A 26,881-nucleotide genomic window follows, 5' to 3' on the forward strand; every position below is an offset into this window, starting at 1 on the left:
TTTAAGTGCATTCATGTTTTAGACAGATTAGTTTCAATTAGTTTCAGGGGTTTCAATTAACTCTCCATGGTGTCTTTATATGCACAGTGACACTGCAGTTAGCTCTGGTTCACACCAGTGTAATTTGTCATGCAGTTTGACAGTTCAAAATCGCATGACAAGTCGCACCCCATTGCCGGCACTGGAGCATGGAACTGTTCAAATCACTGCGACTCTAAAAAAGGTTCCTGCACCACTTTTTTAGGATTTCATTGCGACTTGCATATATTTCTGTTAAATGAAGTCACAAGACGGAAAGAAATTGAAGGTGACACTGATCTGCAGAGTTGAGATCGCACTGAAGTAGCGCAATTATAAAGCCACATTGGTGTGAACCAGGGCTTACAGTTGCTGTAGCTCTATCTTCTGCTGCAGGTTTGGCTGTTTCTCTCAGTGATTTCAGGACTCGGAATCCTGTATACTGCTGCTACCATGTTTAGAGAGTTACCTTTGCTTAGGATTCCTGACATGGTCATGTATAAACCAAGTGTTTTAATGATGCACAAATTATGTCCATGGAGCATGTAGTGTATATCGCAATAAACAGAAAATAACAAGTTTACAAATAACCTAGGTATCGCAGCAGTGAGACACCTAGTGGAAAATTACAATATAACACAGTAGGGGGATTTACTAAAACTAGAGCATTCAAAATCTGGTGCAGGTATGCATAGAAACCAATGAGCTTTCGTTGTAGCCGAAAGACAGCAATAGCGGGCTTAAAATGCTGGGAGGGCATCTATGGACGTTCTCACGCTGCGGCACGCTCTGTGATCCCCGAGTCCTTGGGACTCTGCTGATCACAGATCAGGGTAAACAGCCAATCACAGTAGCCCTTTACCACGTGATCAGCTGTCAGCCAATGACAGCTGATCACAGAAGTAAACAGAAGCCGCTTATTGGCTTTTTTTCCCTCCCGCTGACAACGTGAGGAAAAAAGAAAAGAGCCTTTAACCTCCCTGGCGGTATGATTATGTCAGGAATTCTGTACCAAAAGCGGTACAATTTTTTTCATGGAAATTTGGCGTTATGTATTATAGGCCTACAATTCTTAGTAATTACTGACTTAAACCTGACCAAAACAAGACTCTAGTAGACATCCCAGATGTGATAAATTTGAAATACAAACGCATGAATTATAATCTAATCAATAATATAATTGTATTATATAATATATAATATAATATATATATATATATATATATATATATATATATTATATAATAAAATTATATTATTGATTAGATTATAATTCATGCGTTATATTATATATATATATATATATATATATATATATATATATATATATATATATATATAGGTGTATATGCAATGCTGCATGGGAGCGGAACTAGGGAGGGAAATTCAAACATTGAACGTTGCACAAAACACAAACACACACATAACATTTATATTATATATACATACATATATATATATATATATATATATATATATATATATATATATATATATATATATATATATATATATGTATATATATATATATATATATATATATATATATATATATATATATAATATAAATGTTATGTGTGTGTTTGTGTTTTGTGCAACGTTCAATGTTTGAATTTCCCTCCCTAGTTCCGCTCTCATGCAGCATTGCTGCTGCAGGGAACGGAACTAGGGAGTCATCACACCGACGGAGGACGGACGAGCGGCGGGGATCTCAGAAGGCTGGCGATCTCAGCACTGTGAGATCATCGCTGGATCGCCAGGAGAAGGTAAGACACCGCTGCGCGCTCTGCCCATCCACCCCGAGCGTGACTCGGGGATACCGATAACAGCATGGAAAATCCACCCCGAGTCACGCTCGGGGATACCGCTAGGAGGGTTAACCGACTTCTGTTACAGGAACATCTTTCCCCTCACTGCCCACCAGTGCTGCTAATCAGTGCCCACCAGTGCTTCTAATCAGTGCCCACCAGTGCCATATATTAGTACTGCTAATCAGTGCCCACCAGTGCTACCTATCATTACCCATCAGTGCTGCCAATCAGTGTGCATCCGTGCCTTGGCAGGAAGGGGGAATAAGTACTTCTGGTCCAGAAGTGGTTAAATAAATCTTTTTTTTTGTTATATTCGTTATGTTAGAATGATTCATTTTTGGAATTTGTTTCATATATTCAGATTTGTTTCGTATATTTGTTGTTCTCAATTTTCAGAAGTTATTTCGGAAGATTGGCTATATTTTGTTTAATTTGTTAATTCATTATTCATCAATTCAGATTAATTTGTTATATTATGATTCGGACATTCTGATGTATTCACTTCTATCCAACCCAAACACAATGGAGTTCCAAATAGGAGTGCAAATTCTGGTGCAGCTCTGCATAGAAATCAATCAGCTTCCAGTTTTTTTTTTTGTCAAAGCTTAACCCCTTCTGGACCGGAAGGATTTGCCCCCTTAATGACCGACGCTGTACCTAAATAAAATTGATGTATTTTTTTCCCCACAAATAGAGCTTTCTTATGGTGGCATTTGATCACCTGTGCGATTTTTATTTCTTGCGCTATAAACAAAAAAATAGAGACAATTCTGAAAAAAGAACAACAATATTTTTCACATAACGCTATATAACATTCCCAAAAAAATCTAAAAATCTAAATTTTTTAACAATTTAGGCCAATTTCTGCTACATATTTCTGGTAAAAAAAATTCACAATAAGCGTATTTTGATTGGTTTGCGCAAAAGTTATTGCATCTACTAAGTACGGTAAAAAAGATTTATGTCATTTTTATTGTTTTTTTTTTATTACTAGTAATGGCGGCGATCTGCCATTTTTTACGGGACTGCGACATTGCGGCAGACAGATCAGACCCCTGACTGACATTTTTTACACTTTTGGGGGGACCAGCAACATTACTACAGTAATCAGTGCTAAAAATATGCACTGTTATAACTGTAATAATGACACTGGCAGAGAAGGGGTTAACAGTGTGGGTGATCAAGTGGTTAAATGTGAGCCTAGGGGAGTGATTCTAACTGTGGGGGGGGGGGGGGGCGTGGCTTCTGAAAAGACCATAGAGACCTGTGATCCTATATAGAAGGATCACAGGGGCTCTGTGATCATTCCAGGGAGAAGAACGGTCAGCTGTGTTTACAACAGCTGACCATTCTTTTCTCTCAGCAGGGAACGATCGCAGGTGTCAGGCGGCAATCGGAGACGCCTGCCCGCTGCATCGGCTTCCCCTCTGATGAGCGGGGGCGTGCCCTCGCCCCCTAGCCTCCTGCGCGCGACCAACGTATAGCTACGGCGGTTTGCCCAGGAGCGGCTGCCGCGGACGGTCGTAAAGCGGATAATTGAACCATCTGAAGTTAGAAGCTGATTGGCTACCATGATTGGCTATCATGCACCAGGTTTTGCACTCTCCAGTTTTAGTAAATCAACCCCAATAACTAGCAATCATTCTATTTCACTTTTATACCTTTCTATATTTCTATATTTACTGCAATATTTTTCCATTTCATATAATAATAAAAAATGTTAATGCAAAAAGAATCAGCTGATTAAGACTCCAAAACTTAAATATTCATTCATTATGTCATTAAGATTAATTAATTTCTTTATTCCCAACTGACTTTGTCCCTGTTCATGCTGGCATTAAAAGCAGGAGTTTAAGGTGCATTTTTAAAGCAGTAGTAAACTGGCAAAAACATTTTTTTGGCCCCTGCAGGATGATATCATAGTATGCTAGTATGTATTCCATTCTAGCACATTATGACAGACTTACCTTAAAACAAAGTCCTCCAGTGACACGCTGTCACCGCTGCCAGGGCTTCCATCTTCACCCAGTTTTCCCTCCAGGTTCACAAAACAATGTTTAAATGGCTTAGCCCCGATGGCGTCACTCCCGCACATGCACGTGGGAGAGAGCACACACAAACGGAGATACTGTACCTACAGGTAAACTGTTTTAAAGGCGTACCTGTAGGTATGAATAAAAAAGCAGACTTTATTAACCCTTTAACTTTCCCCAACTACCAGTAAAGCAGTCTGCAATTGATAATATGGACAGCACGCAGTGATGTTCACATGATCAAAATATGAAGCGTTTGCGTCGCGTCATGTTTCTGTGCTTCAAACATGAGACTTCATGTGGAATTTGGAAGGAGTTAAGGCATCTCAACTCTTCCCATTCAAGTCTATGGTAACACACCATAAATGCTCCAGCATGTGTTTGCAGCTTGTTTCTCTTTCAATGTTTTTATTTGAATATTCAATAAGGGAAAGCAAATAAACAATGTTGTACAGACAATATGATAAATGAAAATGGCTATCTTACCACAAAAACAATGTCAGTAGCGCTGAAGTAACATATATGGGTTGACCTCGATGGGGATAAGCATTAGTGAACGTTATGGCCAGTTTTCTAGCCTTTCCCACCCCGTCAACCTAAACATTCTTTGTTTTTAAAATATGTTTAAACCATAATGGAATAACCAAAGAGATTACATTGGGAAAAACCAACCTAAAGAAAGTAAAAGAGGGGGGAGAGGAAATGGAGAAAGAGGGCGTGGGAAAATATGATATCACAGATTAGATGAAAAAACTTCAGGTCAGGTTAGATTAGAGTAAACAATGTAAGTTACATTACATTACCAGTGCGCTTTGGCCTATATCGGTCCAACTCGGGGGTCCCCTTCCAGATACCGAATCCCCGGGCTCCAAACCTTTTCAAAAAGCCTCAATTTGTCATTTAGTATTGCCAAAAGGTGTTCATTGACCATTATCCAAGATAATTTTGTCTTAAGAAGTTCAAAAGGGTATAACAGCCGACTTATGCGTTTGCAGCTTGTTTACGATGCATTTGTGGCGCAATAGGCCTTGTTCACAACGGCCAAAAAAATAGGTATCTGGGGTTTATTGCACCTATTACGCACGTCAAATGCACATAGGGCATTTGGGGAGTGTTTAACGCACGTGTTAAAGGCATGTCAAACTCAACAAGCAACTTGCATTATCACCATAGGCGCATTTATGAAGCAGCAGTATTTTGAGCAAGTGTGGACAAAGCCTTTGTGTGTTGGGCCGCACACATACATTTGAAACAGATGGTCAGTCAAGTTCAACATCAATACAAAAAATATCTTATTAGAATGTTCACGCTACGTCCACTAGAATAAAAATGAATAGTTCCGAACCAATGTGGATAATTTGTTATGTAGTTACGTTATTTTGGATGCTTCAAACATTACCTAAAGACCCAAACTATCTAATCATGTCATCCAAATAAAACAAATGAATATGAATGAATTTTTTGTTTCCGGAATAATTTATTATGGATTTGTTGAACCTTGTTACTATTGTGATTCAAAGATTCGGATGCATTTTGTCTGAATTTCTATTTGTAATGATACAAATCGCACATATTTACTTCTGTCTTCTGTCAATACTGTAGTTAATACTGCCTCATAATAATTATTGTAAAGTGGAAGTATGGGCAAAATCAAAAAATGAAATATATGATGCAGTTGGTCAATAGTATTAATACATCCGTTTTTTTCTGAGTCCTCTTTGTAACATAGTTTTATTACATGTCGATCTCACTATGACACAGCTGCAAGAAAAAGTATGTGAACCCTTTGGAATGATATGGATTTCTGCACAAATTGGTCATAAAATGTGATCTGATCATCATCTAAGTCACAACAATAGACAATCACAGTCTGCTTAAACTAATAACACACAAAGACTGAAATGTTGCCATGTTTTTATTGAACACACCATGTAAACATTCACAGTGCAGGTGGAAAAAGTATGTGAACCCCTAGACTAATGACATCTCCAAGAGCTAATTGGAGTGAGATGTCAGCCAACTGGAGTCCAATCAATGAGATGAGATTGGAGGTGTTGGTTACAGCTGCCCTGCCCTATAAAAAACACACACCAGTTCTGGGTTTGCTTTTCACAAGAAGCATTGCCTGATGTGAATGATGCCTCGCACAAAAGAGCTCTCAGAAGACCTATGATTAAGAATTGTTGACTTGCATAAAGCTGGAAAGGGTTATAAAAGTATCTCCAAAAGCCTTGCTGTTCATCAGTCCACAGTAAGACAAATTGTCTATAAATGGAGAAAGTTCAGCACTGCTGCTACTCTCCCTAGGAGTGGCCGTCCTGTAAAGATGACTGCAAGAGCACAGCGCAGACTGCTCAATGAGGTGAAGAAGAATCCTAGAGTGTCAGCTAAAGACTTACAAAAGTCACTGGCAAATGCTAACATCCCTGTTAGCGAATCTACAATACGTAAAACACTAAACAAGAATGGATTTCATGGGAGGATACCACAGAGGAAGCAACTGCTGTCCAAACAAAACATTGCTGTACGTTTACAGTTTGCACAAGAGCACCTGGATGTTCCACAGCAGTACTGGCAAAATATTCTGTGGACAGACGAAACCAAAGTTGAGTTGCTTGGAAGAAACACACAACACTATGTGTGGCGAAAAAGAGGCACCGCACACCAACATCAAAACCTCATCCCAACTGTGAAGTATGGTGGTGGGCGCATCATGTTTTGGGGCTGCTTTGCTGCGTCAGATCCTGGACGGATTGCTATAATCGAAGGAAAAATGAATTCCCAAGTTTATGAAGACATTTTGCAGGAGAACTTAAGGCCATCTGTCTACCAGCTGAAGCCCAACAGAAGATGGGTGTTGCAACAGGACAATGACCCAAAGCATAGAAGTAAATCAACAACAGAATGGCTTAAACAGAAGAAAATACGCTTTCTGAAGTGGCCCAGTTAGAGTTCTGACCTCAACCCAATTGAGATGCTGTGGCATGACCTCAAGAAAGTGATTCACATAAATATATATATATATATACGTAACTTATATATATATATATATATATATATATATATATGTACATATATATATATATATATATATATAGATATGCATGTATATATATATATATATATATATATATAATATGTATACGTATATATATATATATATATATATATATATATATATATATATATATATATGTGTATATATACAGTATATATATACATACTTTAACTTATTTATAGTTATTTATTATAATTTATGATTTTGTGTTTCAAACTTTATCATACCCGAGATGATAAAGAAGAACGCAAAGTAAAAAAAAAATCATATGTAAATAGTTGGTTTGGGCTGCTCGTTCTTAAGAATTACATGCAAAATAATGGTACCGCTTTCAGCACCTAAAATCGGAAAAAATCATACCGCCAGGGAGGTTAAGCAGATTGTCTATTGTTGTGACTTAGATGATGATCAGATCACATTTTATGACCAATTTGTGCAGAAATCCATATCATTTCAAAGGGTTCACATACTTTTTCTTGCAGCTATATATGCTTTTTTCTGCCTACTTTACAGGCTGAAAACACTGTTTGTTTTGGAGGGAAATTATGAAGTAGTGTTGTCACTCTGTGGACAGGACAGTAATAGATCCACCTGTAGTTTTAAAGGCATTTGGAATAAAACTGTATGCAGTTGCCAGAATACAATATTTTGTATGCTAGTGTGAACCTTTCTTAATATTACACAGATGTTTCATAAACCTTCTATGCAATTCATTTTTATATTAATTATTTTTTTAAATGTAATTGTTATGCCATTGGATCAGATTATGGAAGATTTGAATGTACTGAAAAATCATTGGCAATTACCTTTTTTTTTTTGCTGATTTGTATGCCCCAGTTTTGCAAATACTGTTGTGTTAGTGCCGGTGTTCCGTGAAAAAACAATACCCGTGAAAATTCCCTACCCTCGTCACTTCCGGTGCACCTACCCTCGTCACTTCTCGGCTACTAAATGTAAAAGCGGAGGCGGGTCTATGAAAATATAAATCACGGAGCCGAGATCTCCGTGATTTATATTTTCATACACCCGCCGCTTTTACATTTAGTAGCCGAGATCAGGGAAGTGACAGGGGTAGGAGCGGAGATGATTTAATCTTGCAGCCGACATGTTTTAATGTTACCGCGGCAACAGCTGATGCGGTTTAACGTTACAACACACTACCCCGTGAGAATTCCCTACTCTCCGGACCTCTGAGCGTGCACAATGGTAACCTGCTTAGCTGTTCCATGACGTATGTGCACCGGAAGTGACGAGGTATGGAATTTTCACGAGGTATGGTTTTCTAACGTTACACCGGTTCACACTTCAGCGATGGCAGACATTGCATGTGATTCACACCGCACTGCTCTGCAAATCACATGCAATGTCTGTGCGATGTGAATTCAGCCATACAGATTGTATGGCTGAAATTGCATCGCATTTGGACCAAAGTCGCACATGGCCCTTGTTTTGGTCCGCAGCAGAATCGGATCGCATGGGTGTTCACATGTCCGAATTGACAGTTTACACTGCGATATGCAAACTAATCTGGGGGTATCATTAACTTTGTATTGACACTCCCAGCAGTTTGTATATGGCAGTGTGAACTGCCTGCGAGTCGGGTGCCATGCGGAAACCGACAGTGGATTTGCAGGGTTCCCGCTTCGCACCAATGTGAATCGGCACTTAGAAAGAACAGTGAGTGTCTGCTTGTGTGTGTTTTTGCACAATTAATTTTCAGGGAAATCCCATGTCCATTACCTGGTAAAGTTTGCTGTGCACATTTCGCTGGATCCATAAACGTTTACAGATGTTCACTTATTACTATTCACTATTACTATTCATCCTACTTATAACCTAGTGAATGGCACATTCACATTTAGCTTGCTCATGTACCATTCTGAAGTGGCAGATCTTTTCTTTAAAGGGATTTTAAGAACTATGATAAATTGTCCATTTGGCTCTCTGTAAGGATTTCCCTGAAGTATCCCATATGTAATAAAATAATCTTCTCTATAATATGTGTCATATACAATGTAATACAAAAGAAAAGATTTGTACGGAAACATGTAAACTTCTGGGTTCTTAACAGTTTGATTTGATGAACTGACCAGTGTGATCAGCTGATTAATAATGAAAAATTAATTCTCGTACAAATTCATTCTGCATATTGACATAATGAAACATACTTTCTCTTTAGAGCCGAAACAGATAGGACTGCTACAAAGTTTGTTAAAATCCTTGCAATGCACAAGGGGATATTTTTCTTATTAAAAGTGGAGTTACTCTTTAAAGTAGAATTCCAGACTAAGCCTAACTAGTCCCAAAAATTTTCCAACCCCCTCCTAACACCTATGCTGACTAAGCTGTGTAAGAAAGATGCATATACTTACTTATTTTCAGCCTGCTCCAGTCCAGTCACTTGATGCCCTGTGTCAGACAGTGTTGACTGCAGGGGAGAGGAGAGAGTGCTTGACAACAGCCTGGAATGGTGATGTCACCCCTAGGCTCCTATAACCCATCCATCATCGGCATTCCCTCCTCACTGACTGAAACAAGGGAGCTGGGCCACATGACCGGATTGGAGTGGGGTAAAAATAGGTAAGTATATACATCTTTCTTACATAGGTTGGTCAGCATAGATGTTAGAAGGAGGGAGGTAGCATTTTTAAGCTTGGTTAGGTTTTTTTTACGTTTCTGAGGCTTATTGTTATACGAACAACTTGTGCAGTATTGTGTATGAAAATAGAGCCTCTAAGAGGAAGAAGGGGTTCATGACTGACCCTTAAAGATGTCAGAAACTGCCAATCCTTGCAAATAAGGTATATTAATTGTGTTTTTGAGACATTTATAGCCTTTTTTTTTGTGATCTGTTCTTGTCTTCATATTTAAAGATCAGCTTGGAAACTGGAGAATCCTTTGATGTGATTCAGGAACAGGCTTATGAGATCTTGGATGAAATGGGTCACAATTTAAAATTGGGGGCAATTCGGATATTTGCTCTCAGTTTAAGCAAGATCTTCAAACGGCTTTATGGGAAAGTATTTTGCAATGTGGAGGGCATTCAAAAGGTAAGTGTTTTATTAAAAGTCAGTCTAAAATGTTAATATAGCATTCAACTACTGATGCTAATATGCTAAGTTATATCTTTCTTTCTTGATTGCATATAGCATATCTTTTAATACAAAAATAAATAAATAACTAAATAAATAAAATTGCAAGCTTGGCGAGTTTTTTAAAAAAAACAAGCCTTATACTAATCTAGATGTATATAATTGGTAAAAAGGCGCTGGTAATCTTTTATAGTGCTAAATACAAATACTAAATTATTTTCATAAAAATCCAATAAAATTATATAATCAATATTATAGTAAAAGTGCACGTGCTGTACTGTACTTGGTGCAAAAAAAAAATTATTGCAAATCAAAGTGCTTACTAGTGCATCAACTTACCTTTACTTGTGCAAAGATTATTGCAAATCAGGAAAAGTGCTTCATAGTGCATCCACAAATAAATTAAATCACAAGTGATATATACCTTTAAATTATATCAACATTAGATTTACAGTGCTCTAAAAAATGTGATTAAAGTGTCTCTAATATATTTGGTAATCCTGAGCAATTCATGCAACAAAGGAGTGCTTGTGTAAACTTGATTGTTTAGATCTATAGTGCTCCAGATGCTGGGGTGTGCCACACGTTGCCTCTTACCAGATTATGGCAGGTCACAAGGACCCCCAACGCCTGTGATCCCTTTAAATGGGTGGATCAGACCTCTCCTCGGCTTCTTATCCAGAATATCCTGCTCCTACGTGGACAATGCAGTCCGCACATATAAAGATATGGAAGATAGCTGTGCTGGGAACTTGGCCTGCTCTGATCCAATGATCAGACTTGTCCTGACACACCCTCCCTGCAGAGCCTTTAACTGGGTAGCTCAGTGTACTGTTGCTGCTCTTCCCCCAGCTGTTATGCAGCTGAGAACATAGGGAATGTGACCAGCTGTGTGCCTGAGCACTATAATGTGACATGTAGTGGCATCTTCTGACCCAAGAACAGATATTGAGCTGTCATTTGGAGTAGTAGCAGCCAGTTCCCTTTGATGGATGTATAAACAACCTGGAGTGCTGGGCTGGGGAAGGGAGGGAGCAGCTGGCTCAGTCTCCCAGCGGTGAAGCTGAGAGGCTGAACCAGCTGCTGATCCAGGCCTAGACTGGCTGAATGATGTTAGCCAACAGCAGGCTTTACCCCGCTGTCGGCTGAACACGGGTCACAGGAGTGCAGAATGAACTGCACGGCTGTGATCCATAGAAGTATGGCCAAAAAACCTCTGGTCATATTTCGTCATATTTCGTCTTTAAAAATGCAATCTACAAGTCGATTCAGAACCTTTTCCATTATTAATTCAGCTAATTTGGTTCTTTCAAGTTTGAATTTTGAATACGTATATTTATGATCTAAATGTATTACTTTATACTTGTCCACATTGGCTTGGAAATAAATAAATCAAGCTCTATGGACCATATGGGGTGATTTTCCACATGGACCAAGTTCCCATTTTTGACCATTTGTTTTAGATCTATAAATATTAAAGGGTAACTCCACTTTGGTGGAGGAAAAATGGCAAATGAAAAAAAATATAGCATTTAAAATTGCTACACAAGCCTTATTATAATTGAATATTTTTAAAATTTACCTTTTCATTTTTTTCCGCAGCAGTGTAATTTTCTGCAAAATTCAATGCAATATGGCAATCTGGAGGACTTCTGTACATAGTTGGTGTACCGAACTTCCCCAGAAATGTAATCTCCTGCTTGTGCAATTAGCTCACTGATTTTCCAGAATTTTTTTGCAGAAGTCTTCACTAAGATACAATACAGATTTTTGGTATCCTCTGAAAAAAAAAAAAACAATAATGCCATGCAACTTTCCTTATCAGAACACTACAGGTGCATCAGCTGATTAATAATGAAAAATTCACTCTCGTTCAAATTCATTCTGCATATTTCATAATCATAATGAAACATATAGCTTTTTCTTTAGAGCATCCGAATTTCTCTCCTCCCTAGAGGTTCTTTCCCTCCAGGGAGGAGTATTGCATTCCCTCCCTTTTCTTTCTTTCTTTTATTAACTTGTTCTTGACCAAGCATCATTGTCATGATTTATCATTGTTATAGTTACCAATGTTTCAACCACTGCTTTGTTAGCATGACCAATGTGGTTGATGTGGTTATATAATATATGTACCAATTTTCTCTTTTAACTCTTTTCAATAAATATTTTAATTTTATCATTTTTTGCTTTTCTTTATCGATTGCCTTAAAAATCCAGAATAAGAGGGATGATGGCAACCATATGTCACCCACAAACTGAGACAATATTTGCAAAGGGGTTCATAAGTGACCTTTAAATATGCCAATCCTTGTAAATAAGGTCTATTAATTGTGTTTTTGAGCCATTTATAGCCTTTTTAACTTAGTAATATATCTGCCGATATTTATGTTAGTTACTGACCAGAATGTAAGTAAGTGGCCTAATGAGAGCCTCACTACAGTGAGTTGAATTGCAGTGAAGTGCATTTGCCTGTTACCTGTTCTCAGAAAAATGCCCTGACCCATAAAACACTTTGGTAGAAACTATAATATTAAAGTTGTGCCATTAAAAAAAAAAAGTCAAGCAAGGGACAAAGGACTAGGCATCACAGAATTCTGTAAAAGCAGCAAGAAATGTGTAGAAGCCAGAGATCCGCAGTCAACAGCACAGGTGGGGTGGGGGGCATCAACAAGCAGCAGAAGAGGTGGAGAAGGCATGGGTGTAAACAATGAATGAAGCAGTAGCAAATAGATCCTTATACTGTAGGTGCTTTTGTACAGCTTTTTTTGTACAACAGGCCTTATAAAGGAAAATGAGCAGCACAGTAGTGATATAACTATGATGTGTATGGCAATAGGAAGGTGCAAGAATGGGAATAGCTCTGGACACTATATGGAAATTTCGAAATTGTAATCCTTAGGTGCTGAAGAAGACATATACGTTAAAGCATACTAGCACATTATGAAATACTTACCTTGGAACAAAGTCTTCCAGCAGTGCACTGTCACCACTGAGAGGGCTGATATCTTCCCCCAGTCTCTCTTCTGCGTTTGCGCACTTTGACTATGTGATTGGCCGGAGCTGCGATGACGTTACTCCTGGGAGCCCTCAGTTCCGGCACTAAGCTCTGAAGGTGCGGTAAAGTATGCCGAATCTTCAGATTGCATGCACTGGTGACATCTCCGGCTGCATAAAGGGTGAACATCTAAACAGTGCACGTTGAGGAGATATTCATTTTACCTACAGGTAAGCCTTATTATAGGCTTACCTGTAGGTAAAAATCACAAAGTGGGCTTTATTACCTCTTTAGTGTACAGTATGTGCAGGCATGGACCGTGTAATCCTACAGCCTGTTCTGTACCTTTACAAAAACAAAATGATGTGCTGTTACTTTAAATATACGTGACAATCAACTGTTAATTGATCTATCAGAAAAAAAATTACATATACAGAGCAATAAAGTGAATTAGTGCACTGTTCCATAAATTCAACCTTAAATAAAATTTGACAAATTAGGTTGCATGTAAAAGCTCAATAAAGTGCAAGCTTTAGAATACTGTGCAAATGTGCAATATAAATCAAGATTATAGTATGATGGATATAAAGTCCATAAAGAAAGTAACAACAAAGTAAAGTGCTGGGTGCTCCACAATGTACAACCACTCCAAAAGGTGCCCCAATGTAGTAAGAGGTGCTCCTAAATGTAAGCAGATGGCCTGTTTACCCTTCCTTACAGGATGTCTACAACTTACAAGCTGACCTCAATGCACTTTATTTGGGCGACTATGTGGCAAATGAGGTTTGATGTTGATAAATGTAAAATTTTGCACTTGTGGGTTAAGAATATGCATGCATCATAGATACTAGAGGGAGAACAACTGGGGAATCCATAGAGGAGAAGGATCTGGGGGTTTTGGTAGATCATAATCTTAATAATAGCATGTGATGCAAAGCTGCTGGTTCTGGCCAGCTCAGTAGATTGATTGAAAAAAGGCCTGAAATATTTCCTGGGTACTAACATTTATAGGTAACGTTGATCCAGGGAATATCCAATTGCCTCTCGGGGGATCAGGAAGGAATTTTTTCCCCTGCTGTAGAAAATTGGATCATGCTTTTCTGGGGTTTTTCGTCTTCCTCTGGATCAACTGTGGGCATAGGATTGTGTATATGTGTATGATTTTTTTTTTTTTTTTATTGGTTAAACTAGATGGACTTTTGTCTTTTTTCAACCTGACTAACTATGTAACTATGTTACCCAAACGAGTGGATCTGGGTTACAGAGATCACAAACAGCCTGCACTCATTATCCATGGCGTTGGTTTCACAGAAAGCATGTCTCCACAGCATGAATCAGATGGAATCCACTCATCAGAGTCACCAACAGCAATCGATAGGTGGCCTGGAGCATGACCTAAAAAATCTTCGACTTCTTACATTTAGGAGCACCTCTTGCCACATTGGGGAACCTTTTGTAGTGGTTGGAAGCTGTGGAGGACCCAGCACTTTACTTTGTTGTCACTGTCTTTATGGACTTTATATCCATCGTATTATAATTTTGATTTATATTGCACTTTTGCACAGTATTCTAAAACTTGCACTTTATTGAGCTTTTACATGCAACTCAATTGGTCATATTTTATTTAAGGCTGAATTTATGTGAATTCGGTTTAAAGGAACAGTGCACTATTTCACTTTATTGCTCTGTATATGTAATTGTTTTGTGCTTAATCAATTCAAAGTTGATTGCAAAATATATTTAAAGGAACAGTGCACCATTTTGTTTTTTATGTGTTCCTATCCAGGAGTTGCAGCAGTTCCATAACGGTCAAGCGTGAAAATTGTTTTCGGTTTCAAATACATATTGTTGTATACTTTAGCATACAGGTTTGTTTTAACCAGCTGTTGGCAGTCTCCTCATCTGCCCCACTGAATTCAATTTGCTGCTAATGAGATGATTGTCAACAAGTAGTTAAACCTCTTAGTGGCAAGAGATTAAAACAGCTAATGTTGTTCTAACATTAGAGCATCTGTGTGGTTTTTATGGTCAGCTGAGGAGAAACTAAACTTAGAATTTTTTTTTTCTCAGATCTAGACTGGCTTTAACACTTGCCCACATGCTTTAAGATAATTTCATTTTTTTTCTGCAGCTGGCAAAAGCTGTTCAAGAATATCCTGTTATTTTGCTACCCAGCCATCGGAGCTATGTTGACTTTTTGTTGATATCGTACATTATGTACACCTATGACCTTGCTATTCCTGTGATTGCTGCAGGAGAAGGTAATTGCTTTTAATTTTTATCACACATAATTTGTGACATTTCACCTTGTTCAACATTTTATTAATTGCAATGTGAAACTAAATCTTCAAAACAAACAAAATTCTAGAATTATACCTGCATTCATGATAGTATTACAAACAATTGATTTCTTTGACTACATTTTTTGAATACACTCAAGGTTGATATTCAGCAAGGAGTGGGAGGTCATTAAGTAGTATTGTACTAAAAAATAAAACCATAAAATGATATGAAACAGGAGATTTACTAAAACTGGTGCACACAGAATCTGGTGCAGCTGTGCATGGTAGCCAATCAGCTTCCAGGTTTTATTGCCAAAGTCTATTTGAAAAAGCTGAAGTTCAAAGCGAATTGGTTACTATGCACAGCTGCACCAGGTTCTGGGTGCCCCAGTTTTAGTAAATTTCCCCCACTATATATTTTTTTTAACTCAGGCTCTCAAGAGTGTGACTGTTGCAGGCTGAAATAAAATGTCTCATGATGATGAACATGGGAATCCTATTATAACTTTGAACTCTGACTGGCATAGGTGTAAATAAATAACATTTATACTACCTTCTTACAGCTTTTCCTTACTCTGCTTTTAGAGAATGCATTTTATAAGGTATAAGTTAGGGTAACAAACTAACTTTGTCTTTTTCTCTCATTAATGGAAAGGTCATATGTCCAAAGGAGTTCTAAATGGTTCCCTAATTACCATCAAAAATATTTTTTAAATATCACAAGACTACAAAAAGTAAATAGTTAATAATATTTCTAGCAAAAAAGTATTGAATGCTGATCCAGGGGGCTATCGGATTGGCTGTAAGTTTTTTCACTAAGTTTGGACAAGGCTTGTAAGGGGTTTATGGCTTCACTGATATGAATCAACTGTAGGCTTAGCATTTTTTATTAGGTTGAACAGAAGAGCTTTTACGTAATTTTTTATAACTGTGGTCTTCACTTTTCTTTTTTGCCCAAAAACGTATTTTCCACTTTAAGATGGCACTGCCCATTTCAGTTATCATTCAATACTATTAATAATAAATAAAGTAACACAACTCCACAACTGCAGTTTAACACTTTATTTTTCTTAATGTAGTCCTCTGTGATTTTCAACAATTGAATCTAACAAGAATAAAACCCAAATGTATAATTCCACATGTTACAGTCGTTCTGCAACAAAACATACTTGAGTTTGGTTCAAAGTGTGTTCACAGAACATAGAAAAAAATAGGGTGTCAAATCAGAACTCCTGGTGAAATTAATTAGAATAAAATGTTTAAAAACAGTAATGACCATGTTCTAGGTTAATGCTGTAGACAAGACAATAGAAAGTCTGTTTAGCAGGGAACAGTGATTTTAATAATGCTAAAAGGTCTACATTAAAATGCAAAAATGTATTTAAATATAAAAGCCTGGAGGGTGTCACTAACCTGCCTTTCAAGTAACTCCACTGTATGATGTATAGAACCTACTATGGCAAACTGACATTCATAAAAAAAAAAAAAATGCTCTTTAAATTGCTGTAAACAAAGCATCTAGATGAGGGTCTGATATAGAAATTAATGGGGCACCATCACACAAGAAAAGGAATAGGGTTACCTCTAAAAATATTAAACTCTTATCCAATGCCAAAAAATAATTATAGTGCCCCCGAAATTCCACACCAGACCTTTATCCGAGCATGCAGCCGGGCAGCCTCCTGGCAAAAGCAACTTGGCCACATGTTGATGAGGATAAGGGCCTCTTCCCCACAACCCTGACCGGTGGTTGTGGGGTTTGCAGGTGAAGAGATATATCTGAATCTGAAAGCCCCCTTTAATAAAAAGGGAGCCCCACAAATGGGGGTATTTGTGGGGCTCCCTTTTTATTAAAGGGGGCTTTCAGATTTTTTCAGACTTATTCACATGGGGGGGGGGTCCCCCATGTGAATAAGTAAGGGGTACGTAGTATCCCACTCATTCATACAAAAAGTATAAACAATAAAAGCAAAACAATAAAATTAAGACACTTACACCATTTTTTAAGTTTCCCACAATGTACATCCATTGTCAATCACATCACCCAGTGATGTAGATCCACATCAATCACAATGAAGAATGCCTACGAAAAGAAAAAATCCCACTGCTTCCTTGGCAATTATTGACAGAAAGGATGCTGTCATAAATAGTAGCAGTAGAAAGACTGCAACTTTTATTACAGTATGACATTTGTACATATGACATACAGTATGACCAAACAAGCAAAATTTTAGGTGTTCAGGCGGATGCTTGAACAACCAAAGATCTAAAACTGTGTTCTGAGCATACCTTGAGCTCATCCATACTCTTTACCACCTCAATATGGGACACTTTCACCCCCTTCCTTCCCAGACCAATTTTCAGCTTTCAGTGCCCTCGCACTTTGAATGGCAATTACTCAGTCATGCTACACTTTATCCAAATTAAATTTTAATAATTTTGTTCACACAAATAAAGCTTTGGTGGTATTTATTCACCACTTTTTTTTTTTTGCAATATAAGCAAAGAAAAAGAGCGAAAAGAAAATAAAAAAAAAATATTTTCTACTGTTCTGTTTTAAAAGAAATCTATTAAAATCTAATTTTGTCATAAATTTTGGCCAGAATGTGTTCTGCTTCATGTCTTTGGTAAAAAAAAAATCCTGATAAGTGTATGATAATAGATTTGTGTGAATGTTAGAGTCTACAAGCTAGTCTATGTAGCATTTAAAATTGATCAATCCTGATGTACTGACTAACTATCTCATTTTCTTGAGGCCCTAAAATGTCAGGACAATAAAAATACCCCCCAAATTACCCCTTTTTGTAAAGAGGACAGTCCAAGGTATTTAGTAAGAGGCATAGGGAGTTTTTTGAAATTGCAATTTTTTTGCCCACAATAGTTTGGGTAATCCGAATCCTAGCGTCATTGCGCCACTTCCGGTTTGAGTCCGTGGAGCGCATCTCGTCCTGGACTTCCTGATTTTGACACAAGCAGACTGTTTTGATCTAATGTAAGTACACTACTGTGATTTCTCAATAAAACCTTTTATACGGATTCTCGCTATGGGGTTTACTCTTGCTATTTCCATGTACTACTGACACAGCTGGAGATTGAAAGGAGAGCTTGCCAGAGGCATACAGCCAGTTATAGCTGTAAAGGCTGGATACCCCTATTGAAAGGGGAGAGACATTTGGTGAGTGCAATAGCAGGAGGGGGGCACAAGTGGAGACACTGGGCACATTGCATGTGGTTGCACAATCTCCTGGCTGTGATAATATGAAATATTGCTTCTTACTGATACCACCATAAGGACCAGCAAGGAGGGCTGGAGACCATGCACCAATTAATGAAATTCCTGGACTTTTCATTCTTAACACGGATCCGTTTGGATTAGCTTAAGTTTCATGTATAAATTGTTTGGTGCAATTGGATGTTCACATAGTTTGGGCATTTGGTATTAGCACATGCACTCTAAACAATATTGCACATAGGTTTTGGAATATGTTGCACAATCCATTCTATTTGCTTTTTTATCTTATTTAGCACTTGCATATGTGTTGCACTTACCACATATTTTATTGTTTTTTTTTTTGATATAAGACAAATTACATTAGTTGCATATTGCACACAGAGCAGCGCCAAAACCCACTTTTTCCACAGGTGTCACAATAGGCACTACCCTGGTAGTAGCCATAAGGGGGGCCGCAACAGCTCAATGCACACTTAGCACCTTATCACACATTGTTGAATATCCATAGCGCAGATTATATACATTTAATCTTTTAGATGTGGCAGATGATTATGGACAGATGTGGCAGATGATTATGGACAGATGTGGAAGATGAATACAGACAGATGTGACAGATTGCTGACAGATGTGGCAGATGATGTGCACCAGATGATTACAGACAGATGTGGCAGATGATCACTGACAGATGATGTGCACCAGATGATCACGGACAGATGTGGCAGATGATCACAAACAGATGTAGCAGATGATCACGGACAGATGTGGCAGATGAGCACAGACAGACGTGGCAGATGATGTGCACCAGATGATCATGGACAGATGTGGCAGATGATCATGGACAGACGTGGCAGATGATCACAGACAGACGTGGCAGATAGTGTGTGCCAGATGATCATGGACAGATGTGCCAGATGATCATGGACAGATGTGGCAGATTATCACTGACAGATGTGGCAGATGATCAATGACAGACGTGGCAGATGATGTGCGCCAGATGATCATGGACAGATGTGCCAGATGATCACGGACAGATGTCCTAGAGGATCACGGACAGATGTGGCAGATGATTACAGACAGATGTGGCTGATGATCACAGACAGATGTGGCAGATGTTCACTGGGACAGATTATTTTACTGGGACAGATGTGTGACAGGTGTTTTTACTGTGTTAAGGACACTGTTTTGGGGAAACTAGCTGGGTGATCAGTGAGTAAAAAGCAGTAAAAGTGCTGTATCCCCAGCTGGCAGCACAGACATGCTCTCCCTCTCCTCACTGACAGGCTCTGTGTGAGGAGAAGCAGAGCTGATTGCCTTTACAACGGCTGTGTTTATATTACGTGGTGGCTGTGATTGGACACAGCCGTCATGTGATCAGGAGGGCCAGACACAGAGTCCTGCTCCTAAACAGTGTTGTGCTGTGTCTGCGGGACGCAGGCATACAAAGATCAGGCAGCCGCGCCGGCATTCGGCTGCGTAATCTTCCTCCTTCTGAAGGAGGTAAGGAACGTCCACTCAGAAGGAGGAAGCGCCCACTTGGCCCTATATGTGCAGTGGCCGGATGGGAGGAGGCTAAGTATATCAATTTCTAATAGCTCCTTTTAGGACGCTTGTTGATAATAAATACTTGAGCGGCTTCAGCTCTGATAAGATTAATCACTATTGAAGGAGATTCAATACCTAAACTAGTAAACAACCATTTCTTTCAATGCACAATGGTCAGTTTAACTTAGTTTTTCACTTTTCACACACAGGTTTTTACAAAATGTCTCTTAGTTTTGCACCACTATTATATTAGTATTACTATTTTTACAAGATTTATATAGCGCCAACAGTTTGCGCAGCTCTTTACAACGTAAGGGCAAACAGTACAGTTACAATACAATTCAACACAGGAGGAATCAATCAGAGGGCCCAGCTCATTAAAACTTACAACCTAGAAGGGAGGGTAAAGTGATACCTGTGGGAGATAAGCTAATGAAGAAAATAATGAAAATACACTTTTTAGGTGTGGACAAGTTAGGCTTCCCTGAAGAGAAACGTTTTCAGGGATCGCCTTAAAGTTGATTGAATTGAAGATAGTCGGTCAGATTGGGATAGAGAATTCCAAAGGATGAGAGAGGCTCGGGAGAAGTTCTGCAGGCGAACATGGGAGGAGGTGATGAGGGAGCTAGAGAGCAGGAGGTCTTGGGAGGAATGAAGAGGAAGATTTGGTTGGTATTTTGAGACTAGGTTAGTGATGTAGCTGGGGTCAGAGTTGTGGATGGCTTTGTAAATTATTGTTAGTATTTTGATATTAATTTGTTAGTTGAGTGGCAGCCAATGGAGGGATTGGCTGAGAGAGGTAGCAGACGCTGAGCGGTTTGTAAGGCGGATGAATCTGGCAGCAACATTCATGATGGACTGAAGGGTGGATAACCTATTTAAAGGTAAGCCAATGAAGAGGGAGTTGCAGTAGTTGAAGCAAGAGATAACCAGGAAGTGAATCAGGAGCTTTGTAGTTTAATTGGTTAGAAAGGGATGTATTTTTGAGATGTTGCGGAGGTTGAGGTGGCAAGCTTTGGAAAGCGATTGGATGTGGGGCCGAAAAGGAGAGTTCGAAGTCCAGGATAACACCTAGCACCCTGGCATGTGGAGATGGGTTGATGGTTGTGCCATTGCTCTTCACAGAGAAGTAGTGGAAAGAGGCATGTGGGGAAGGAAATATTATGAGCTTGGTTTTGGACACGTTAAGTTTGAGAAAGCGGTGTGACATCCGGATAGATATGTCTGTAAGTAAGTTGGTGATGCATGAGGAAACTGATAGAGTGAGCCAAGAGGTGTAAAATAGATTTGGGTGTTGTCAGCGTGGAAATGATATTGAAAGCCATGGGAGGCTATCAAACTGACCCAGGGAAGATGTGTGGATAGAAAATAGGAGAGGTCCAAGAACAGAAAATTATACATTTGATGCTTGTTTTTATGTTTGCTAATAGATAGAAAGATAGACACTGTATATATTAAAAAAATTCCACTGTTAGATCCAATTACCCATTGGGTTTCATACCAGAGACTGCAAATCCATGGATATATATACAGTATATATATATATATATATATATATATATATATATATATATATATATATATATACAGCTGCAAGAAAAAGTATGGGAACCCTTTGGAATAATATGGATTTCTGCACAAATTGGTCATAAAATGTGATATGATCATCATCATCTAAGTCACAACAATAGACAATCACAGTCTGCTTAAACTAATAACACAAAGAATGAAATGTTGCCATGTTTTTATTGAACACACCATGTAAACATTCACAGTGCAGGTGGAAAAAGTATGTGAACCCTTGGATTTAATAACTGGTTGAACCTCCTTTGGCAGCAATAACTTCAACCAAACGTTTCCTGTAGTTGCAGATCAGACGTGCACAACGGTCAGGAGTAATTCTTGACCATTCCTCTTTACAGAACTGTTTCACTTCAGCAATATTCTTGGGATGTCTGGTGTGAATCGCTTTCTTGAGGTCATTCCACAACATCTCAATCGGGTTGAGGTCAGGACTCTGACTGGGTCACTTCAGAAGGCGTATTTTCTTCTGTCTAACCCATTCTGTTGTTGAGTTACTTCTATGCTTTGGGTCATTGTCCTGTTGCAACACCCATCTTCTGTTGGGCTTCAGCTGGTAGACAGATGGCCTTAAGTGTACTGCAAAATGTCTTGATAAACTTGGGAATTCATTTTTCCTTCGATGATAGTAATCCGTCCAGGCCCTGACGCAGCAACGCAGCCCCAAACAATGATGCCCCCACCACCATACTTCACAGTTGGGATGAGGTTTTGATGTTGGTGTGCTTTGGCTCTTTTTCGCCACACATAGTGTTGTGGGTTTCTTCCAAACAACTCAACTTTGGTTTCATCTGTCCACAGAATATTTTGCCAGTACTGCTGTGGAACATCCAGGTGCTCTTGTGCAAACTGTAAACGTGCAGCAATGTATTGTTTGGACAGCAGTGGCTTCTTCTGTGGTATCCTCCCATGAAATCCATTCTTGTTTAGTGTTTTACGTATTGTAGATTCGCTAACAGGGATGTTTGCATTCGCCAGGGACTTTTGTAAGTCTTTAGCTGACACTAGGATTCTTCTTCACCTCATTGAGCAGTCTGCGCTGTGCTCTTGCAGTCATCTTTACAGGATGGCCACTCCTAGGGAAAGTAGCAGCAGTGCTGAACTTTCTCCATTTATAGACAATTTGTCTTACCACGGACTGATGAACAGCAAGGCTTTTGGAGATACTTTTATAACCCTTTCCAGCTTTATGCAAGTCAACAATTCTTAATTGTAGGTCTTCTGAGAGCTCTTTTGTGCGAGGCATCATTCACATCAGGCAATGCTTCTTGTGAAAAGCAAACCCAGAACTGGTGTGTGTTTTTTATAGGGCAGGGCAGCTGTAACCAACACCTCCAATCTCATCTCAATGATTCGACTTCAGTTGGCTGACGTCTCACTCCTATTAGCTCTTGGAGATGTCATTAGTCTAGGGGTTCACATACTTTTTCCACCTGCACTGTGAATGTTTACATGGTGTGTTCATTAAAAACATGGCAACATTTCATTCTTTGTGTGTTATTCGTTTAAGCAGACTGTGATTGTCTATTGTTGTGACTTAGATGATGATCAGATCACATTTTATGACCAATTTGTGCAGAAATCCATATCATTCCAAAGGGTTCACATACTTTTTCTTGCAGCTGTATATATATTTATATTTTTTCTTTTTTTTTTTGTATACGCATTGTTTTTTGATTCTTTGATTTCTATGGGAAAATCATCTCGCTGCCTGCTGAAGTAGCTGATTATTATCCATCCTGGAGGACAAAATAATTAGTGCGGTAGCTTTAAATGAGAAACAATATCATAGAAACAGGAAGTTAGTCAGATATACGCTTTTGCTACAGACCTCAACTTGAACGAAACTAAAACTGTGGACAAAAATAAAGATACATTTTATCTGCAGTTTATCTGAACTCTCTAACGGATGCAGCTTCTTTACCTGGGTGTGGCTATTTACTGATTCTTGAGTGGTGATTGCCCATACACCCATCATTGATTTCAATGGTGATACATGGTTAAAACTCCTAACTTGAAACTGAACACAGGATAAAACTAGAAGTACTGGCGTGTTTTAAATGCTCCTAGCCATCGGCAGAGTATCAGTGATTATTTTATAAAAAAATATAATCATTGCAACCTGTGTCCAAACAATCATAAATCTCTATCTAATAAATATTAGTGCCTAATCACACAAAGCTCTGACTGCTGCTAGCACCTTCAGAGTGTGTCCACCACCTCATAAACAACTAATAAAATATAACAAATGAGTGCAGCGCAATCAAATCATAACAAAACATATAAATATAATCCAAAACACATTAAATCATTATTGTGAAAAAGTCTGTATTGAAGTCTCAATTTATATGAACTCCACCCAAGTGCAAATATGGTGATAAGAATTAGTAATATCCAACGTGTTTGGTGCCCTCCACCTTTAGGCAAAATTCCTGCTCACTCCTGCTAAACAATCTTAAGCCCCATACACACGATCAGATTATCGAATGATCTGTCGTCCGTTTATTGTGTCTTTTTTCGTCTCTGAGCATGCCTAGTCTTGCTCTTAAGATTTTTTTTCGTCGAAATCTGTAATAATGAGACGAAAATCGGACGTTTTTTTGACGGACGACAAAAATTTTATAGCCTGCACATCAGGATTTTGTCAGCCGAAAAGTCGGTGTTGGCTGTCGAAAGCACCATACTAACAATCCGAAAATCGACAGATCGGTCCTCGGACGAATTTTCCCTACGGATTTTCTTATCGTGTGTATGGGCCTTTATTGTCTTAAGATGATACCGGATAATACTGGAACACTTTCTCTGGTGGCTCCCCTGAATCCTAGTCCTCCACCCGTTGTTCTCAATGGTCATGAGATAAATCGTAAAACAGACATGGAGAAACCATAGTGCTCTCTGATGCAAACTATATTTATTAAAAAAGATCTTGGAATAAAAAACACTCACAAACATATAAATAAAAAGCGCATATCATCAGCTCACCACTCTGATACATATGTGGTGAGAATAAGAGGTGGAGGACTAGGATTCAGGGGAGCCACCAGAGGAAATGTTTCAGTATTATCCAATATTATTCTAAGTGGAGCACACTAAGGCTGTTTTGACTTTGTGGTGGGGTCAAATAGTGGAGGTGAGCAGGAATTTTTCCTGAAGGGGGAGGGCACCGAACATGTTGGATATTACTAATCTTTTTACTATATTTGCACTTAGGTGGAGTTCATATGAATGGGACTTCAATATAGACTTTTTTCACAATAATGATTTAATGTGTTTTGGATTATGATATTTATATATTTTGTTATGATTTGATTGCGCTGCACTTATTTGTTATATTTTATGAGTGATTTTTGACACCCAAAATAAAGGGTTATCTGTATGGTGAATTTTGTGCAATCATGTACTGGTCAGTATTATCACAGCCACAGTCATTGATGCTTGTCAGTCTACTAAACTCCTGGAGATATAGTACGCTGTTTATTTACCTTGTACCTTGAAATATATAAAAAAAAAATGTAATACCTATAATGTGCTTAAAATCAATTAAAGATAAACAAATCTGCTACTCCGGTAAAGAGCTTGGAGTGTTTAAATATCTGGCTTCAAATTCTTTAATTTGTTTTCTATTTATCCCTTTAGATCTAAGTCGCATGACACTTATTGGACGTCTCCTTCGCTCATCTGGTGCCTTTTTCATAAGACGTACATTTCAGGGAAACAAACTTTATTGGGCAGTGTTTTCAGAATATGTGAAGACTATAATACGGGTCAGTTCACTAGTAAATTCATAACAGCTGTTTCCAAAGTTTGTAATTAATACAGTTGAAGTTCAGCTCCTTTAAAGTATAAATCTGAGCAGGAGCATTTTATTTATTTTTATTTTTTTTTGATCCATCAGTTTAATGTCCTAATTAAAGAACTTTCAGAACATATCACCCATCATGTGCATCTGCCTTTTTATAGACAGTGGCTTAAAGTGGACCTTCTGTGTAGTTACACATTGTGTGTAACAGTTCCAGCCAACTCCTAGTTCTAAACTTACCTGTTCCAGATATAATTAAATATAGCCTGTCTAGCTCCTTGGCACTGCTCAAACACATGTAAAAATACTTCTGCCTGGGCCACTCATGTGCTGTACGCTCTCCATTAAATCTTATGGAGAGTTTGTACTCCAAACAAGTAAGCTTTTGGTACTACTAAGTTGGCAAATTACTACTCCAAGTGTGAAAGAAAAAATTGTGGACAACTGCGCTAGACCAACAGAAAATTGTGAAGCTGCAACTTCAAGTGTGACTATCACCTTAAAAACAATATATATATATATATAAGTTGCGCTAGAGAGTGAAAAACATAAGTGATGTATGTTATAAAGTCCAAAACAAAGTCTGTGAATAAGCAAACAGCACGTCTGATGAGTAAACTGTGCAGGTACCGCTTACCGGAAACAAATAATATATAAACCCAAAGAAAACTTCAAGAAGTCCACAGGGGATAGACGTCAGTTGGACCCCGTATTTCTGAATGGATCTCCTCAGTGTTGGGTGATCATGTGAAAAATAAAAATAAAGAACGCCATAGCGTAAAACCACAAATAAATGGATAAACACCCCAAGTGATAGGAATGTCAGAAAGGTTCTAGAGTAGTGATGGTGAAAGACTCAGACACCTCCAATCCTGTGTAAATACTCCTTACCAGAGTAATGAAAAGTGTTCAGAAGAAACAAAAGGAAAGCCTCCCCCGATAGGACTGCAGCTTACCAAAGGAAAAATATAGTGAGCATATAGATTCCAGCCGTGCCACCGAAGAGGGCTAACATACATATGCCCTTACCAGCTCCAAGTATTGAAAGGCATAGAGACTCCAACATTCCCTCTGTTCTCAGCTGCATAAGAGCTAGGGGAGGAGAAACAGCAGCACACTGAGCTTCCAAGTGAATGGCTGTGCAGCGGGGGCATTTAAGGACAAGTCTGATCATTGTAGGAGAGCATACTGAGTTCCCAGCATAGCTAGAGAACTGACCACGTTGTGTTCTCCTGCTTAGTGTGGTCAGTTTTTAATTGGAAAGCAGAGAACACCAGGCAGGAACACCAGCAATTTCACATTAGGGAAGCAATACAAAGAGAACAGAATACTTTTTCATACAAGTACATGGTACAGCAGGCAGATATTAGGAATACAAAATGTTGGGGTAACAAATGCTTTAATTACTTTTCAAAATATACATAACTAGGCTAAAACT

The 26,881-nt window shown here is 38.5% G+C and overlaps 1 protein-coding gene across 2 annotated transcripts in view; it reads left to right on the forward strand.

Moving 5' to 3' along the window:
* LOC309551536 (dihydroxyacetone phosphate acyltransferase-like) overlaps nucleotides 1-26,881 on the forward strand; it is a 145,129-nt gene that overhangs the window by 60,310 nt on the left and 57,938 nt on the right. For both annotated transcript variants that reach the window (XM_082252161.1, XM_082252160.1), the window contains exons 3-5: nucleotides 9,794-9,970; nucleotides 15,139-15,268; nucleotides 25,281-25,408. In XM_082252161.1, the coding sequence (XP_082108287.1) occupies nucleotides 9,794-9,970; nucleotides 15,139-15,268; nucleotides 25,281-25,408 (435 nt within the window). The remainder of the gene's footprint in view (nucleotides 1-9,793; nucleotides 9,971-15,138; nucleotides 15,269-25,280; nucleotides 25,409-26,881) is intronic.

This window comes from Pelophylax lessonae (genome assembly GCF_965119305.1).
Source record: "Pelophylax lessonae genome assembly, chromosome: 3".
In the NCBI taxonomy this organism is placed as follows: Eukaryota; Metazoa; Chordata; class Amphibia; order Anura; family Ranidae; genus Pelophylax; species Pelophylax lessonae.